Source organism: Haemaphysalis longicornis, unplaced genomic scaffold (genome assembly GCF_048455015.1).
Source record: "Haemaphysalis longicornis isolate Haplotype H1 unplaced genomic scaffold, Haemaphysalis longicornis Haplotype H1 scaffold_3, whole genome shotgun sequence".
NCBI classification, from domain to species: domain Eukaryota; kingdom Metazoa; phylum Arthropoda; class Arachnida; order Ixodida; family Ixodidae; genus Haemaphysalis; species Haemaphysalis longicornis.
This window is the reverse complement of record NW_027526335.1, coordinates 181,717,796-181,732,394: the sequence shown is the minus strand read 5'-3', so window position 1 is coordinate 181,732,394 and position 14,599 is coordinate 181,717,796. Positions and strand designations below refer to the sequence as shown.

At 46.5% G+C, this 14,599-nt stretch overlaps 1 protein-coding gene across 1 annotated transcript; it reads right to left on the bottom strand.

The window, feature by feature from the left end:
• Positions 1-679: 679 nt before the first annotated feature.
• On the bottom strand, positions 680-13,213 carry LOC144175849 (alpha-(1,3)-fucosyltransferase C-like). Its single transcript, XM_077704867.1, has 3 exons — positions 13,064-13,213; positions 8,686-8,884; positions 680-3,736 (listed from the first exon to the last, which is right to left on the bottom strand). Exons 1-3 carry the CDS (start codon positions 13,104-13,106, stop codon positions 2,695-2,697), a joined length of 1,284 nt encoding a protein of 427 aa, XP_077560993.1. The 5' UTR covers positions 13,107-13,213; the 3' UTR covers positions 680-2,694.
• Positions 13,214-14,599: the final 1,386 nt, after the last annotated feature.

Genomic DNA, 14,599 nt, shown 5'->3' with positions numbered 1-14,599 from the left:
TTTGGCTTGCCCTATGACATGTTGGGAGTCTTACTTGCTTTCGGGGCCACTGATTATTTGTATTTGAATGGCGGGAGCCCCTATCTTGGCGACGCAGCTTTGCTTTTTAATTCTCCCCGAACTCACGAGTTCCCAGTCGATGTGTACACTCGTGGACAAATTAAACGCGAACAGAAAACTATGCACCAAAACACACAAATAGCGCGATTTATGTATATGCTAGTCAAAATTAAAGCGTGGCGTTGTTACAAGCGCAAAGTTGGGAACTGTGGTTTTCCAAATATATTAACAGGGCGCCATGAATAGACTTTAACTAACAGTGTTTTTTTTAATTTTGCGTGTTCCGGTTCATAATGACATTCTCGCATTTCAGTTGTTCGTGACAGTACCTCTTCCTCTTCAATTGCCTACGCTTGAACTGCCAATGATCAAGAGCTGGCATTGTGGCTCCTTTGTTGTTGTTGAACGCTAAGCGTGATTTTATAGCGCAGCTGTGTCTGCGCACCCCTCAAATGGGTTAACCCAGTCTGGAGTCAGGAGGCAGAAAAATGCTTTGCGGTAAAGCCAACACTCCTGCGAATGATCTGTAGCGTTCAGTATAAGAGAGATATCTATGAAAAAAAATCATGCTCCGAATGGCCGCTGAAGCGAGTCTATAATTACAGAGAGCTTTATTTACTTGTCATAGTTGGGTTACTGGGGAGTTGTAAACAATCAAAAGTCTTTCGAGCTATTACTCTATCGGTTTCTGCGTCATCAATTGATGCACAAAACAGCTGAATTGGTCGTCCATAAAAACCATTTCAAGACAAATTATATAACAGTTTCGAAAATGTCAAAACTTTAATTTACTTGTCAATATTAGTTAGGTAATGGTTTAGATGTATGCAATTTGTATATCCATGCTGGTGTGTCACAACAACGCAAGATCTCTCGCGAGATCTCTCTGCAGAACTTAAGATCTCTCGTGTTTATCGAAAATATCTCGAAACAAATTGTATCAGAGTGTTGTGTTGAGATGATTACGTAATGGTGCGGCAGTTATAAGCAGTATACTTTCCCTAAAGTTTTAGCATAAAAATATTTCCAGTAGTATGTCTGGATTCTAAAGCCTACGTCTTCCCCTAGTGTGTCTCCGTGGCAAAATTCTGTCACCGCCAGATGCGCACGCCAATCCTTAACCTTATAATCACTCAAAACGCTCTCTCTGGCTCGCAGGTACCACAGTGCGCCAACCGCGTTGTGCGTTTTACACGCCTAATAGGTCACACATGCTCGCGTTACGCGCGGTAATCCTTGCCTGTCGCTCCTTGTGCGGTCCACCCGAATCGGCACTTCATAGCCGACATCTGCACACTATAAGCTCTTACCGCATACCCGGCCCTGCACTGGCATCGCGATCATCTTTGCAACGCCAGTAGCTGGTACTGAACAGCTAGAAACGAGATCGGCAGCGATGCGAGAGCAGAGCGTTCACGGCTTACGTCATTTCGCCTACACGTGCTCTATCGCTATGTGTTTTTTGTAGCTTTTTTTTATTCGAAAGTTTGCCCTGGGGCATAACACTACACGAGTTCACAGGTACAAGAACGCAATTGCCTTGTGCCCAAAGTCCATATGAAGATGAAATAGTCCATGAATCAGGCGCTGAAGGTCTGGAGGGCGACCAGGGTGGATGGCAGTTGTACGAAGGTGCCGTAGTCTCATCTGATTCAGTCGCGGGTAGGCCCACAGCAGACGCTGCACATTCACATTCTGTACGGCGGAGTTGCAGGCTGGGCAGGTGGAGTCGTATGGGCCGCGGTACTGCGATGGCCAAGAGGCAGTCACGGACGGCGTAAGCACCATCCCAACGCGCAGTCCCCGCAGCGGTACCTCCTCTCGGAGAGTTAGGTCACCATGGAGGTTTGAAAGGGCAACCGCGGTGCGCCGGAGTTTCTTTCTGTTGTGCCAGGTTTCCGCAAGTTTTTTTGTAGCGCTGTGTCGTCAAATAGACGGCAAATATTTTTCTTTACGTGCCACATCTTGTGCTCACTAAATGGTTACAAGAATCCACCGCTCTTGCGAAAATGCATCCACTCCAAAAAGCCACGACGACGCGCAGAGTTTCGGATATGTCTGCTTGAGTAAAGCTGGTGCTTTACCAGCTTTGATTAAAGTTGGTAACTGAAAAGTGTTAATTCGCTAATAAACAAAATTGAGCTGTTTATTTGATTTCATTCTGTACTGGGACGCGGTCCGCCATGTTTTGGACCGAGCATCCATTTGCCTTCACTGTCTGACCACCTTCCCATCACTGATGGGTATTATTTTTTTCTATTTGGTATTTTCTTGTCCAACTAACATGAAGGTGTTCTTCAGGTCTTATTGACAATAGTCAATAAAGCACAGTTTCAGATGTACAGTTTATGTGTTCACTATAAAAACTTGATTTATTGATTGATTGATCTATTGATTAATTGATGGTGAGGTTTCAGTGTCGACGCTACACAGGAAATGAGGCGGGCCATACTGGATCGCGCCGGATTGGTTTTGGCAACCTGCGGATGTTTAACGCGCGCCGAAACCTCGAACACAACTGCGTTTTTGCTTTTCACCTCCACCGGAAAAGCGGCCACCGCGACCGGCAGTACAATCAACGTCCGTGGGCTCAGCACCGTTACTCCTTACCCACTGAGCCAGCGCGGTGGGTGACTACGAAAGCTGCATGGTAGTTCGGTTCCAACCACGGCACTGAGAGGTGTCGTTCCACCAGCGCACTATGTCTGGGTACACCGAAATTTCACGAAAACTGCTGCTATAGAGCTTCGAACATAAGTTGCAAAAGGTGTAATACACCCAGCGCTTGACGTCATATGTTGCTTTCCATGCAAAATACTTTTTGTACAAGTCAAAGTCTTCTGAAACACGTTTCAGATAGTCGGCTAGATCTTTTGGGGTCTTGAATGCAAAAGCATCAATGTAGGATTCCGGTGGTGCGATGGCCTTGTAATCAGCGCCACCAAAAGTCACAGGTATCATGTCAAATGTTAGGGTGTAGTACAGCTTTTCCGTGACGTAGTCTTTGCATACAGTGTTCTCGAACGACAATAAAAAGAAGTATTGAGTCGCAAATTTTTTGTGACAACCTTTAAAACGGGGACACGAGAAGTTGCCACATTTTCCGTAGACGTCGACGCGCATATACTTGCGCAGCTCGTCAACAAAGTGTTCCCGCTTCCCGAAAGTATTGCAGTGGCTTACTGGCCAGACCGCCATAACCGTTTTGCGCATCCACCGCTCTCTGAGGCTCTGAAACGAGTAAGACGTCGGTACTTTCTTCGGCGTAACGTTTCCGTATGTGTCCAAAACATCCGAGTCAAGCCTGTATGTCATGGTCCAGTTGATAGCGGCCTTCCAGGAAACAAGGGGTGAGAGCTTACAGTTTGTGGGTGACTCCAGCGACCAGAACACCCACTTCTGCCCCAATGCCCTTTCAGCAGGCATGTCTGACGGTTTAAGGTCACAGTAGTAAAAGACAATGGCATCGCTGACGTTGATAGTTCGCCGATCATTTGATATGTAGCACTGATCGGCACACTTTCGATTTTCAGTCCAGTAAGGTAGCTCCGGAGTTCCATTGTTTTTCAGACCAGAAAACCACGAGCCGAATATGGTCGTCCAAAACAATATTCGTGGCTTGTCGGGGCGTCCAAGGATGTCTTTGCGCTCGAAGAACGGCTGCCATCCGTGGCTCCTGAAAAAATACAAGATACCTAATGATTCTACTGCCGGTGAAACGGAATTCTTTTTAACGGGGCTATAAGACAGGAATGCTTGGGTAAGATTGGGGGAATATTTTAAGCTGCTTACAGAAAACATATATTTCCGCCTGACAGGAATGCTTTTTAGGAAGGCTCCATGGAAAAAAAGTTCAAGGTTGGTACCAAGGCTTCCGTGTTGAAGCCGAAACGTTAATTTTTTTAAAACTCGAACCAAACTGTGGTCGGCGTCCTGATCTTTCTTCACCAAAATGCATCCCGACGATACGGGCTTCCGTCATACCCCTGACTTCAAAAAAAAGTCTGCATTTTCTCACGAGAAAACCGTCCGACTACACTGGTGTATATGGCCGTAACTTTCAAAACTAAATATGATGACAATTCAGTTATCTCGGAGCCGGAATACCACGTGGGCCCCCAGGAAAAGGATGTGTAAATTTTTGGTTACTGTATTCTTTCGGCGAACTGAGCCTTTCACAGAAAGAACGCAGGGGCCTCCCAACCAGTCCTATTTGGTATTTTCGGTTTTTTTATCACGAATCCAAAAATGACGGAGTTGGCTTATAGGAAAAACAAGTTTATTGGCGCCAGCTTGTCGTCCCCTAACAACTCAAAGAATACAGAGGGGGCGAAGCAGCACTGAGCAGAGTGACTTGCGCAAGTGAGTGCCGGCGAAAGGAATACCGCGGCGTCTGCTCAGCTGGCATTTATCACTCGGCGCGAGGGTTTCTCCAATAGTCGATTTGTATCCAGAACCCTGTAGATCAACGAAGATTATTCTAGGCTGGTGACGCTAGTTCGAAGGTCTCTCCCTATGAAAAGAGATAACACGTGCGGCATAAACAATGGAACATGCCTTCCCTTGGCCCACGGATAACACAGATAAAATAGCCCGGCGCAGCCGGTCGTCAAAAACAAAACATTAACAAGCAAACCCAAGACATGGTTCGTGGCAGTATGAACCGCAATTGTTCAATTGGGAAAACCTGGAAGTACAGAATAAGTTTACAAAAGTGAACGACTGCGGAGCGTTGCGTTTGTGTTAACAAGCGTGTAGCAGACACTAGCGACTAGCGAACACCTGACGCCTCGTAAACTGTAGCCTACCGTTTTTTCGTACCCGGAGAGGCACGAAAAATAGTCCGAATAAAAGAACAGCCCGAAAAATCCGCGGGTAATTACTCCTACGGGACAACTGTCGGTTTCTCGGGGAAGTCCGAAATATCCAGCAAGTCCGAATTTTGAGCCATAGAAAACGGTCGGCTACTGTATTTCTATATATATTTATTGTTAAGGAGGAGGGCATGGAACGCGAGTGGCGCTGCACGCGCGCTATATACTGTACTGCACGTAAAAACTGACTCTGTGTGCTATAACGTTCGGAAATAGCTTTTAATGTGAGATGATGCGGTTCAATTCTTTATCTACAACAAGCAATTTGACGTGCGCTTACATTCTCCTAACATTTTTCTCAAGTATTCCTCAGTAGACTCGGGACAAAATATGACACCACCTTCCCGCGAGGGAACCCTGAGTTGCTGCGAAGCATCTCGGAGGTTCCGAAACGTTCACGAAATTGGGTATCCAAATAACGAAAAATGACGGAACTCCGGACGGCGAAGCGTGACTCAACCGAAGCAGGAACTGAGGGAGCGGCGCGCGGACCGGGTTTATTGTATAGAGCAGATGGAGTGGAGAGGAAGAGATGAGAGGAGACGCGCATGCGCGCTTATCGCGCAGCTGCGGTGATGAGTAGCGCGCGCGCTATCGCACAGCTGGCGTGGAGAAGGGGAGAGGAGCAGCGGCGCGCACGCTATCGCACAGCTGGTGGAGAGAGGGGGAGAGGTGCGGACGGATGACGGACGACGGAGCCGAGAGCAAGAGATGCTTTGCATCTAAAATTATCAGTGGCTTAGCTCGACTATGCCAGGATATACGTAGCGTGAACCAAGGTTCAGCTAGTTATTCTTAGCTTTCCTGGTTTTCTCGGATTAGCTTGATTATCATGCTTACTGCTGCTTCAATGGCGCACACACAGTATGCGGATTATGTGACACATTCATATCTACCAAGCGGCTCCGGCGCAGCGTCATCAATCGCCCCAGAGCTAAGCTGGTTCCACAGGCGCACGCGGGTTTGCGGCGACGCACGAGCCATCGCACGAGCCATCGCACGAGCCATCGTCCGAGCGTGCGCAAGCGTCGCGGCGTCACGTCGAGAGAAAGAAAAAAAGGAAAACAGAAAGGAAGAAAGAACGAAAGAAAGACGGATTGTGAGCCGTGCAAGCTGCTTCGTCGGCCAGTACATTCCCATTCACCTCACAATGTCCAGGTAGCCACTGTAATACTACCTCACGAAGCAAGCTGGCAGCCTGTGTATGCCGGGTGTGTATTTCGTGGGCTAGTTGTTCGCGCGGAAATGATGCTAGTTGTTGAAGCGCCGCCCGTAAATATGTAAAAATCACCCACACAGAAGCTTCTTTCCAAAGAACGCACTGCAAAGCAGAGCCCAAAGCAGCAATTTGTGAGGTTGTCGACGTTTTGTGGCTTAACTTAGCCGTAGTAAGGGTACGCGTCGATGAAACCCAAATTTTTACGGTAGATGAGGTTGCTAGAGCCGGTGCGTAGGTGTAAATATGCTTGTGGCTAGGGTAGCAGTTGCAAATGTACTCTAAGGTAAAGTACTTTGGGGGTTGGAATCGGCAACCTTCATTTACTGCTGATGCCCGGTATTGTTGTGACAATTCGCCAGGGGGAGTACATCCAGGGCGGTAGATGAAGCGCCGCAGGGTACTTCTTACACAAGGGTGGTAGAGAGTCCTGTAACTCTAAGGTGGAGGTAGAACTGAACGGTTATTCAGGGGCCCTAGTTGCAAGCGGCAGATGTGAGAGAAGCTACTCCTATTTGACCAGTACACTAGGTAAGAAGCGCCTAGACTCTGATATGGTCCCAAGCATAGAAGGTGTCTTCGGAAGGTCAAGACAAAACCGCAGATCTCGGGCCTGCATACTTTCTAACAGCCTTGTGTTGGTCTTGGAAAAGGGAACGAGTGCTGGGAGGCTGTATCGGAGAAGTCCTTCGCAGAGTGCTGTGTAGAGACGTATCAGGGACCCAACAGAACAGTTCCCTCAGCTGCTGGTCAGCATCCGAAACACCTGAGTAAAGGAGCCCAGCTTTTCTTTCAGTAGGCGAACTTGTGGGGGCCACGTCATCGGCCTGTCAAGTGTTACGTACGCCCAGGAATCGATGTGAGCACACAAAGGGTATGGGGACCCCTGCCGCTGAAAGATAATAGCGCGAGACAGCACGCCTGGTGAATGCTATTGCCGCAAACTTCGTTGCCAAAATTTCAAGGCCGTGTCTTTTTAAAACGTCCGCTATTGTTGATGGCTTTTTGAAGGCGAGGTTCTAAAACACGTCTGTTGCGGCCACAGCTACAGATGCACATATCGGTATATAGAGCGATGTTCCAACAGTGTGTGGCACGCATTTCTCAATTCCAATGAGACCGATATTAAACAGGGTTGGGCTTAAAATACCGCCCTGTGGCACACCTCGCGTGACATTGTTAGAGGCTGTTTCGCAGTCTTTCGTGGATATAAAGACACATCTGTCGGAGAGGTAATCGGATATCTATGTATACATGCGACCTCCCATGCCTAGTGATTCCAATGCAGATCTTATTACCTCATGAGCAACACGGTGAAAGGCTGATGTATTGTTAATGAATACAGCTAAAGTGATGTGACGGTGAGCTTTCGCACTCTTTATGTCGTTGACAAGTGCAAGCACGTTGTCGATGCTGCTGCGAGACTGTCTGAATCCAGTCATCTGTGGGGAATACACGTTCCGGTTAGTCAAGTCTCAGTCTAGGCGACAAATGATAATTCTTTCCATCAGCTCCACCACGGAGCTAAAGAGTGCAATGGTCCGATAAGACTCCATTTACGTAGGGATTTTGCCAGATTTGAGTACACGAACAAGGCGACCACGGTTCCAGCCCGGTTCGAGACAGCCCGTTTCCAAGCTCTGGTTCTATGTGCCGAGAAGAAAGGTCCTAGCTTTCTCTCCAAGGTACGATAAAGCTGCATAGCTGATGCCATCTATACACGGGGAAGAAGCCATGTTTACGAAATACAAGGCAGCAAGTAGTTCTGCCATTGTGAACGGCTTGTCTATGACGGTCACATTTGTAGATGGCGAAGAGACAGCTGTCAGGCTGGCAGGTAAGACTGGAGCCGACAGGGCGGGGACTTTGGCGCTGAAATCTTCAGCTATTTCTAGGTAACAGCTATTCTGCCGCAAAGCAATAGAGTAGGAAGGATTCATCGCAATAGGCGGTGCCCGTAGGTTACGTACTACGCTCCAAATCTTCGCAAGAGGTTTTCGCGGCTCTAATTTTGAGCAGAACCACTGGCATTCACGGTGAGGAAATTCCTTCATATGTCGCTGTACGTGCCTCTGTGCGCGTCTAGCGAATCGTATATCTTCAGAAGATGGCGTTTTGCGAGCATGCCTTTCAACCCAGCGACGCACCGCGCGGAGCCTTTGGTACTCCGGGTTGGCCACAAAGAACAACCAAGGTCGGAAAAAGCTTCGTACACGAACCTCTCGCCGTGTCATGGCGTCTATTATGTCGCTGTAAGACCCAAACCTCCCACCGAGCTCCTCAATAAGAGCAGAGTATTGTGACCGATCCTCGAAACGAATTTTCTCGGTTCAATGGCCCTCCACATAGACCTTCTAGTAAGATATATGTAGGCAGGTGATCGCTTCCATGTGACTCGATGTCGACTTACCAGTGGGCCCATCGGAAGAGAACGTGTGTGGCAGAAAGAAAAATGTTCTTTTATGCCTTTGAAGAGTGAAAACTCCGCTTGGAGATAGATAACATAGCGTGAAGTTGATTGCGAAAACTACTTACCGATGTTGTTCCTCGGGAACGGTGGCGTGCTCGTGGTGGCGGCAACGAGACAATCCGGTACATTCAGAACGTAAAACGTAAGTCTTTGGAAGGTGGTTGTAGAGGAGGGGACAGGGGATAGTAAGCAAAAAGATGGTGAAAAAAGCAGCGAGCAGCGCCACGATTAGTTGATTTCTTCGGTAGGCCATTCCGTGCGGCGCTGCGGAAAAGGAGTTGGAACGTGAGTCGGCGGCGCGCACTGAATGCGTTCAGAGTCTACTGCAAAATGACGCCCACAGGTGCTCTCGCATAAAGAAGAAAATGTGTTTCGCGATTTGAAGCAGAGGTTCCTTTTGCTGAAATCATCAGGTACAACTTGAGACGAGCGCTCTGACGCACCTAAAGAATATTTTATTCACTGCGCATACATCGGACATCGGGAAAGGACGTTTGTTGCGGATAAATTACAGAATAAATGAAGCAGAAAACAATGTTTCTCTGTATTTTGAATGCGCTGAACACGTTTTTTAATGCTTATGTTATGGGCTTCATTCATAATCTACTCGAGATTAAACAAGTTTTTTTTAATGCTTATGTTATAGACTTCATTCATATGTCACTGGAGATTAACTTTTCATTATGAGCATTGTACAGTAAAAAGTCATTTTTCTTTTCGAGCAGTCATTGCAGGTTTCAACACGCATGCAATCGCTACTCGATTGTCTTGTTTCTGCAGTCTGAATATTATCAAAGACAGACAAATAGCTCCGGACTAGGAGACCTTTTTTTTTCAGAAAATGGAGGAGACGCGCAGCGTTACCTGCTGCGCGTCGCCAAATGTTTCGTTGAACTCCACAGAGATATTTATCGGTTCCGTGCCTGCACGATGAATGCGCTGTGGAAGTGTAAAAAATGTATCGCACGACGCACACATTGAAACGGTGAGGTGTCTCGCTGAGGATAAATAACGTCAGCGGTTATTCAAATGATGCGTACAAACTTTGACAGCTTCGGCCGTATCGAAAAAAAAAAAAAAAACAGATTGCTTTTCCTGGAATGGTTTTTGTCCCCCGTTTACACGTGTCAAATGTTTGTCGCGCCACGGGTGAATAAAAGGCGCAGTAGCACCTGCGATGTCGGGCAGCATCACAGGATTGAGAGATTTGTGCAGTCATGAACAAATGAAACGCGAACACAAAAATATAGATCAGAACACGAAAATAGTGCGATTTATTTTCGTGCAAATCAAAATGATGCGTAGCTTAGTACAAAAACAAAGCTCAGAACCGTGTAATTCTAAAGATATCAAAAGCGCGCAATTATTGAACCTCAACGAACAGCATTTTTAATTTTGCGTGTTCCAGTTCGTGTTTTTGTGTTCGCATTTTATTTGCCCATGAATGTACAGGCAGTGACACAATGTTCCAAGACACGCGAGCGCGTGGCAAGAACTATGGCTGTGCACTCTGGAGGCACGGTACCTGCTGTCGAGATCGACGCGGTGCGCATGCGCGTCCTCGCTTACTCGAATGTACGCAAGTTTTCTCGCTTTCGGCAACAAATCTCCTCTACCCACCTAACAATCTGTCGTTCCCTGCCACGCTTGCCTTCTCTAGGGATCCACTCTGTTTCCCCTAATGACCAACGGTTATCCTGGTTTCGCTTTATATGCCGTGCCCACGCCAATTTCTTCTTCTTAATTTCTACTAATATGTCCTTAACCCGCGTTTGTTCCCTGACCCACTCCGCTCTCTTCTTATCCCTTAAAGTTAGGCCCATCATCTTGCGTAACATTGCTCGCTGACTCGTTCTCAATTAAGTAGAGAGTGTTAAGAATCAGTGGATCGGACGTAATCAATGTTAAACGCTAAATTTGTAAAAGTAAAAGATTACAACGCAGGGGATAACCCATACATTGTCCACTGTTTAGAAGAGGCATTACTAACATTTGATGACGATAATGCTAACGTACTGTGAGCAAGGTATGAAGTCGTGCTGCAATTACTGCATCCATAAGTTTATTCCAGATATAGTAAAAAAACTAACGAAGCCAACCCTTGGATAACCAGCGAAATTATACATTTCAAACGTAAACTAAAACGGTATCGCAAAAGTAAGAACAGGGACGCCGCCCTTCTTCTCATGCTAAGTATTATGCTGAAATCTAGAGTACGAGAAGCTAAAGAGTGCTTCTAGTCAACCACCCTTGGGAGCTTTGCTACCGAAAACCCTCACAAATTTGGCAAATTTTGACAATATAACAAGGACTCAAGAAGCGTAGATCAAATAGCTGTTTGTTTGCGCGTCGGATTAGATAAAAAATATTGGCGAAACATTTTCTCCTATTTTCAAAGCGTGTACTCAAGCCCAGCCACGCTGGCGGATATGCCTGGCGGCAACGACAGCAACAAATATATCAATATTTTGGTAGAGTGTGCTACTAAGCTGCTCCTGAGATCAGGTCCTAAAAATCCGCAGGACCTGATAGCATTCTCACCGTACACTTTAAAAGACCCTGAATTGCTGGCTAGATTCCTGGGCCAATTGTAGGGTAATTCTCGTGAGCCTTCTTGCCTACCACTTGAATGGAGTGTTGCCCGCGTGAAACCCATTTTTGAAAAGGTTCAGTCACGTAACTACCGACGTATATCTCTTACTTGCTCAGTTTGTGAACTTCTTGAACACGTAATTTCGTAACACCTAAATGACTTTCTAGGCAATAATAACCTTATTACTAACGTACACCATGTTTTTCGAAGAGGGTTTTCAACTGAACTCAATAAGTAGTTGCTGTTCATAAGATGAGACTGGTTTTGATTGATTGTAGGGTTTAACGCGCCGGCACAACGCAGACGATCAGGGGCGTCGTAGTGGAGGGCTCCTAATTAATTTTGAGCACCTGGGGATCTTTAACGTGCGCCGAAATCTCATACACACGGCGTTTTTGCTTTTCTCATCCATCAGAAAAGCGGCCGCCGTGGCCGGGAATCGAACCCGCGTCCTCGTGCTCAGCAGCACAACGCCTTAGGCACTGAGCCACAGCGGCGGGTGCTTGACAAGGGGGACGACATATTGTCGCAATACTAATACATTTCTCGAAAACGTTCGACAGAGTTCCACATTCTAAACGAGTAACCGAAATGCAATATCTTAGGCATCTCATCTCAAATAGCAGGTAGGATCATTTAACTGGCTGCAAGCAGTATGTTGAAACTGATGGGGCCTTTTCTCGTTTTCTGGATGTTTTCTCAGGCGTCCCGCAGAGCTCGGCCTTGACACCTGTTGAATTTAATATTTACATTAATGATCTTGGCCAAGTTGTAAAGCACGCCTCAGGTTGTTAGGAAGCGATTGCGTCATATTTACCCCTATAGTGTACGCCGCCGACCAGCAAGTTCTTAACCATAGTTTGCATGCAATAAGGGAATGGTGCAATAAGTGGCATATGCTTATAAATTTTGAGAAGATGGTTCACATGTCCATCACAAATAAAAAGAATAAGTCTCATTTCAGGTGCAGTATTGGCTATTACCTAAGTAAAAAAGTGGAGGAACATAAGCGCCTGTGATTAAACTTGACATCCCGACTTTACTGGCCAAAGCATATAAAAGCAGTAGTTCTCCCTTGAGAAAAAAGTTGGGATTCCTCAATCATGAATTAGGTGATGCCCCCCCCCCCCCCCTTGGTGCTTGGACTAATTGCATATAAACCCATTGTAAGACCCACGCTGGAATACGGGAGCATTGTCTTGGACCCCTACTCTATCAATAATAAAGAGAAGCTCGAAAAAATTCTGAGTTTGGCAGCTCGTTTATCTTTGAATGCCCAAGGTGGCTCCAATGGTTCAAGGTATGCGAGCTCTAGAATATCTGAAGGGGAGTCGCGACGTCTTTTAGACCTCGCGACTCGAACATCGTGGCAGCGTTCCCGTTTATATAAAAACTATTGAACAAAGTACAGCAATTAAAAGGAACTTCATTTCTGTCTTGAAAGAAGTTTGCATATGTAATTGCGTCTATTCTATACATAATGCCACTGCATGCTGCAGAAATTAGGAAACAGAATACACGAACAAAGAGAACATTCCTTCCGGGTAATAATTTAGCTGAGTCATCTTTAGATAAACTGCAGAAACAAGACAAGCAAATCCTTATCAACCGTTTGTGTTTGATGTAATGGCATAACAGCCAGATTGTGTGGACAACAGTTTGAAGCAACACAAAAACTTCTACCACTATATTTTACCGTTGTAAGTGCCCGCGTGAATATTCACTTAAACCAGCCTGTCGGGAGAGCTCGGAACATCACTAAGACGAAAAGGCTATGTTCGGATTTCACAGCGCCACTCTCATTACGTCATACGAACACTGAGTAAACATGAAACTGGTGTCTTCCTCACCAATGTCTTTGTTGGTTGAAAGCACCTTTTTTGAACTAAGCATGGCTAGAAGGTACGGATGCTTCGCTGTGCACTCTTCCGAACATTGCGCTCCCACGGAAACAAGGCACACAATGAAGCGACCCGCAAAAGTGGCGACGCGGAATAACGGCTCTAGTATTCCTCGTGTTGGCGTTGCTAGACAGCTGCTCCTGCTGCTTGCGGATCTCGTGATAGTTGCTCCGAGCATTGATAAATCTGCTTCTGATGTGCACGTGGGAGTGTCGAAACACCATGTAGGTTGGTTTCGTTGTTTGTGCGGAGCAGAACAAGACCAAATCCGCGCCTTCTATTTCAGATTCTTTTGGTTTCATTTTCTTGTTCATACTTCCTGTCACCTACCACAGCAAAAACAAAATCAAAAGTAAGTAGTTGTAGCGTGCGAGCGGCGCAGAGCATGGAAAATGTATCCCCGTGCTTGACGCAGACGAATACGCTTCATTTTTTTCACGTTCCGTGAGGTTGATTTTGCGGATAGCTTCCGTGGAACACAGAACGCTCGGAAAGAATCACAACACCATTTGAATGCTGTGGTGGGCGACTTGTATGTTACCGAACGCAGTAGAGGAGGATAAACATTTTTATTGTTGGCAACGCATGTAGTTTTCAAGAGGCGAATTACTCAGTCCAGGACTCCATATGCCTTACCAGCGCATACAGCACGCTCCACCAGCCGTAGCTCATCGGACGGGCATGACCTGGATAGGGTGCGCCTCCAGAGCTCGGAAGAGTTGAAAGGATTTGCTTTGGAGAGAGGTTGGGTGGAGAAATCTGAAAATACAAAAGCGATTATCTGAACACCTTCCTTCTTAGTAAAAATTCAACTGTCAGCCTTCACAACACTGCCAAGAGAAGAACGTGTTTAGATACCCGATTTTTAAGCGTTATACATGTGACTATAAGAAACCGAGGAATTTCAACACGGCCCCAACGCACCAAGCAGTGTTCAGGTGAACCACGCAGCGCAGAGATATGCGCCGGCAAGAGCACTACTTGAGTGAGTTGAAGCAGAAGAAGGAACAGCCATACAACCAAAACGGAAAAGATTCGATGCTGAGGCGCATGTTCACTTGAAACCACAGCCGACGCCGTGGGTTAGGGGTGAATTACTAACGCCCATGCGCATCGTTTGGTTTGTGTGTAGTAGCCACGACTTGCGTTGGAATAGTTCCTGACCACCACTGATTGGTTAATTAATGCGGTAATCTTTTTAGGGGTAAACAAGCCCGAAACGTTTGGTTTGTCTGTCTGTCTGTCTGTCTGTCTGTCTGTCTCTCTGGACGTCCATCCGTCCGTCCGTCTATCCCTCCATCCCTCCGTCCACCCAAGGATTCAACCACCCGGCCAAATGTTAAAAGAACGCTTAAACTGGACGTTTATAGGGGTAAAACAATTCCAAGCTACTGAGCAAAAAGAAAACATTAGCATGTCTCGATAGCCGAGCAGAGACGAGGTGGGACACGTCAGAATAGTTTCACCCGTGAACCCAAACTGGAA

Bases quoted from the DNA above. Each gene is read 5' to 3' on its own strand.
- LOC144175849 (XM_077704867.1), bottom strand. From the start codon at position 13,106: ATGCTTAGTTCAAAAAAGGTGCTTTCAACCAACAAAGACATTG. The intron at 8,885-13,063 runs GTGAGGAAGACA...CCTTTTCCGCAG, and splicing joins TTCAACCAACAAAGACATTG to CGCCGCACGGAATGGCCTAC. The intron at 3,737-8,685 runs GTAAGTAGTTTT...GTATTTTTTCAG, and splicing joins GTTCCCGAGGAACAACATCG to GAGCCACGGATGGCAGCCGT.